This window comes from Coenobita brevimanus, chromosome 16 (assembly GCF_032717465.1).
Source record: "Coenobita brevimanus isolate Jiangsu-jjx chromosome 16, ASM3271746v2, whole genome shotgun sequence".
NCBI classification, from domain to species: Eukaryota; Metazoa; Arthropoda; class Malacostraca; order Decapoda; family Coenobitidae; genus Coenobita; species Coenobita brevimanus.
This window is the reverse complement of record NC_136969.1, coordinates 29,024,149-29,029,148: the sequence shown is the minus strand read 5'-3', so window position 1 is coordinate 29,029,148 and position 5,000 is coordinate 29,024,149. Positions and strand designations below refer to the sequence as shown.

Genomic DNA, 5,000 nt, shown 5'->3' with positions numbered 1-5,000 from the left:
GACCCCCAGATTTCTTAACTTTATGAGAGAGAGAGAGAGAGAGAGAGAGAAAGAGAGTGTAAAGGTGGGTGGTCTAGCTAATTGCTCAGTCCTACCCCCTACCCCTTACCTGCCCTGCCCTACCCTGCCACACCTACTCTCTTCTTTAACGTACACACATACACACAGACAGATAGATAGATAGACAGACAGATAGATAGGTAGACAGATAAATAGATAGTGACACAAACCCATTTCATTCAAACTCATGGAAACGATAATTCTTTGGTTGACTATATAATTCAGTGATTTTAATGTAGTATGCAAAATTCCTTCAATCCCGCCCCCTACTACCAGACGATTTTATTCATCTCTGGAAAGGCCTCTTGTAGTGAAGGGGTTGAGGAATGCTACAGCCAAGAGAGAGAGAGAGAGAGAGAGAGAGAGAGAGAGAGAGAGAGAATGTCATCGGAGTGAATCAATTGACGTCATTCGCAATATAGAGATGCTGGAGAGGGACGCCTTCACGTGGTGGCACTGATAGGACTGGGTGGCTCCACTGCCCGGTTAAACAAACGTCCCTCATCCCCTTCCCTATCCCCCGGAAGGATGATGGTGGAATGCAGGAGGAGGGCAACTTCAGCCTGCAGTCCACTGGGTTCACATTTCACGTATGCCTGAGACCACAACTTATAGAAGACACGCTTTTGTTTAATGAAAGGCTATTGTTTCTATCATGAAATATGTTAACAATAATAATAATAATAATAATAATAATAATATTAATAATAATAATAATAATAAACACGAAACAAAAACAGATGGATTGGGGCCTGAGAAAGAGAAATTGGAAGCTAAGGGAGAGTGGTTTCACAAGGTTAGAGAGAGAGAGAGAGAGAGAGAGAGAAATACAGTGTCAAGGAACAGACGTCAGTGAGAATCTTAAGACGGAGAAAATACATCCTGAGACGAAGAGACTGATTGGTTTTGCAAATGTCAAGCTGTTTTGGCATTTAAAGGTCAATATTTACAAGGAACGAGCAAATAAACATTCCTACGCGCAAACACACAGACAGACAAACAAACATACACATATAAACACAATCACACACACACACAAGGCACATATAAACATTCGTACGGCTGAATATTGACGGAATGATTAAATAAACACATCCGACAGAGAGACAGATAGACAGACAGACAGAAAGACAGACAGACAGACAGATAGACATTTGGACAAACAATTACACATAAAATCAGAGTTATAAGGAATACACACTTTAACTTACACACACACACACACACGCACACACACACACATATATACAAAACGAGCTCTTCTCAACTCAATGACCATGATATCTGCGCACACACACACACACACACACTCACACACACACACACACACACACACACACACACACACACACACACACACACACACACACACACACACACAGGGAGGGGGTACTTACAGATAGCTGCGAATCATCTAGCGTCCTCGGTGAACTCCTTGCCCCACTAGACCTCACCGCCTGTACCAGCTGTAACCCAAGACGACACGGGGTTAGGTCAACGAAAGAGGTCAAGAGAGGTCACGAGAGGTACAATAGACCTCTTAATCAAGGGCTGTATCCATTAGAAAGGAATTTAAAAGATGTACAGTGAGTTTGATGAGGAAATACAACGTCGATATTCGTGTAAAATTCTACGTAGCCATTTTTTTTTATTCTCCTGAGCCGTCCTGCAAAATCTATTATTCTAACTCAAAGTGGACGATGTTATAAAGTTGACTAAAAGCCCTTGTATTTAATGGGCTAACTCTTCTACTTTATATGATTCTATTTTTTTCTGAAGACAAATGATTCTATTAACCTCAGGAGAGAAACGTCCTCAGGCTGAAGAGTTAAAGATATTTTCCTCACTGACCTTAGATTGCAATAAATAAATAAAAGTAAATAAATAAATAAACTGTTTGGTTTAATAACCTAAGTGTAATTGATAGGCTCATATTTAATTATGCTTTTCTTCAATTAGATTATTCACACACACACACACACACACACACACACACACACACACACACACACACACACACACACACACACACACACAGGCCAATCTTTTCTCATATTTATAGATATAACTAGTGTTTTTTCTTTTATATACTGCCTGAGGTTACATCGTGGGAGGTCACGTCAGGTGGTGAGATGGCTTCCTGTGGCCTAACCCTGGATAACCTTAACTCTTCACAGCACCACAGCACAGCACAGCACAACACACCACAGAACAGCACAGCACACCACAGAAAAACACAGCACACCATAGAACAACCCAAAACAGCACAGCACACCACAGAAAAACACAGCACACCATAGAACAACCCAAAACAGCACAGCACACCACAGAAAAACACAGCACACCATAGAACAACCCAAAACAGCACAGCACAGCACAGCACAGCAACCCACAGAAAAACACAGCACATCATAGAACAACACAAAACAGCACAGCACAGCACAGCAAACCACAGAAAAGCACAGCAAACCATACCAAATTACAACACAGGCCCACACAGCACCACGACAAAACATAGCACACCATACCACACCACATCACACTACATCAACCTCTAATTACTATAGATCAGTGCACCTCTTCACCACACCACACCACACCACACCACACCACACCACACCACATCACACCACACAACACCTACCAACCCTAAATACTTCAGAGCACCACAAACCTCCACCACATTACACCACACCTCTAAACACGTCAGGTTAGTTCAATCTTTCACCACATCACACTACACCACAGCAGCCTCTGAACACCTCATATCAGTTTAACCTTTCATCACATCACCCCACCCCACACCACACCACACCATACCAACCTCTAAACACTTCAGACCACCCAACCCCACCCCACCCCACACCACGCCACACTACACCACACCACACCAACCTCTCATATCAGTTCAACCTTTCACCACATCACCCCACACCACACCACACCACACCATGCTCGATACGCCCTGCCAAAGCTAAATTCTTCATCACAGTACATCTTGGAGGGATCTGGTCCAAGGGTAAGATTCCAGTCACTCACTCACTCTTCCAACCTTATCACCGTGCCAGTTGCTGCTATACTCTCTTCACTTTAATTTGGCCTAAAACTGCCACCTCTCCATCTTGAATACTGAATGGGGACAACAATTTAATATTAAAACATGAAGCTAGACACGAAGAAGTGCAATGGAAAGGCGGAAGAACCATGCCACTGTCTTCTCTTCTGCCACCGACCTGCCTGGAAAAAAACCGAAGGGCGAAAAATTTGGGCCAAGTTGAGGTGAAAAGCCTATAATGAAAATTAAGAAGCTAACCATGAATACTTACCCTTTCGAGCGTGGACCTTGATTTGTCACTGTCTTTGTTGGGTGATGTCTCAGTCTCCGGCCTTCCTCGCCCTCCGCCTGCACCCACACCCACGCCCACGCCCACGCCTGCACCGCCGCCGACACCAACTGTACCTGGAGAAACGAACAGGTAAGCTCATCAGTACCTGCTTATTATATGTTCAAGTAATTAGGGAAAGGTAGATTGATTACACTCTTTCTACTCTAACTTGGAGTAATATTTGCTTATTACACCTTGTCGTCCTCTTCTTTGTTACTTAAATCATTCTATCTATCTATCTATCTATCTATTGCCAGACGCCTTAATCCCGTAATGGGTGGCCACAGACAAATCGCCTCCATGTCGTCCTGTCCCCCGCCATTAATTTCACTGCCCTGCTCCCAGCTCACACCCCCTCTTCAAAAAAACAACATACAAGATGATATAATCCAACCATATCCAGAAATAAAAATCGGTATGGAAGAGGTGTTAGGGAGCTATCTAATCACACAATACAGCCCAAGAACACCATACTAGTCACGAAGAAGTGCTCTGGAAAGGGTGTAGACTCGCAGCACTATATTTTTGCCACTGAGCTACGTGAAATAAGCTACAAAAGGTCGAAAATCTAGGTCAGCTCAAGGTAAAAGAATTATAATACTTGTGTGATGCATGAGTAACAGTGAAAATTTTTGTAAAGAAATAAAAAAATGTAATATAGTCCAAGCGTAGTTCAGAATTTGCACCTGGACAAAAGCACAGGTGTATTAATTAGTTCTTGTGCAGTGCATGTGCAAGTACTGGAAATACTGAACAGTTTTGTAAAGAATCGTCTAATAAATATCTAACAAATGTCTAAGATGCCGCAGTCCTAAATATTTGTACCAGGAAAAAAATCGTTTGGATATGAAAAATATAAACTAGAAAAAAATATATATGTATAGGATTGAGAAAGGCTAGTGGTTGATTTATGCATTACGTGACTAAAAGACAAACTCGCCCTAAGGAATTCTGCTATGAAGGTACGTGTGAATTAATGAAGTTGCTTATAGGGATTTTGTATGTCATCTCAGTACAGAGTGTGGCAAGCTAGCATAAATATACCAGGTGTGTGTGTGTGTGTGTGTGTGTGTGTGTGTGTGTGTGTGTGTGTGTGTGTGTGTGTGTGTGTGTGTGTGTGTGTGTGTGTGTGTGTGTGTGTGTGTGTGTGTGTGTGTGTGTGTGTGTGTGTGTGTGTGGCAGCTAGCAGTCAGCATAAATACACCAGGTGTGTATGTATGCGTGTGTATGTATGTATGATGGTAGGTAGGTAGCTTGGTAGGTAGGAAGGTAGGAGGTAGGCAGGTAAGCAGGTATATATGTGTGGATGTATGTATGTATGTATGCATGTATGTATGTATGTATATACGTGTGTATGTATGTATGTATGTAAGTATGTATGTATGTATTTTTAAGGCAGCTTGGATTTCAATAGAGAGTTGAATACGTAGAAATAAACAAGAAAAATTACACAGAACCAAAACTGCGTGAGGATGAGAAGTAAGTAATGCATAGGTAGCTAGGGAGAGAAAGGGAGGGAAAAAGAGAGCGAGAGAGGGAAGAAAGACAGGGAGG

General features: G+C 42.3%; 1 protein-coding gene across 1 annotated transcript in view; it reads right to left on the bottom strand.

Moving 5' to 3' along the window:
* The window catches only part of LOC145391028 (uncharacterized), a 129,587-nt gene that overhangs the window by 15,369 nt on the left and 109,218 nt on the right, over window positions 1-5,000 (bottom strand). Inside the window, exons 4-5 of the mRNA XM_080265761.1 lie at window positions 3,387-3,520; window positions 1,458-1,526 (exon numbers count right to left, since the gene is read on the bottom strand). Coding sequence (XP_080121887.1) covers window positions 1,458-1,526; window positions 3,387-3,520 — 203 coding nt within the window. The remainder of the gene's footprint in view (window positions 1-1,457; window positions 1,527-3,386; window positions 3,521-5,000) is intronic.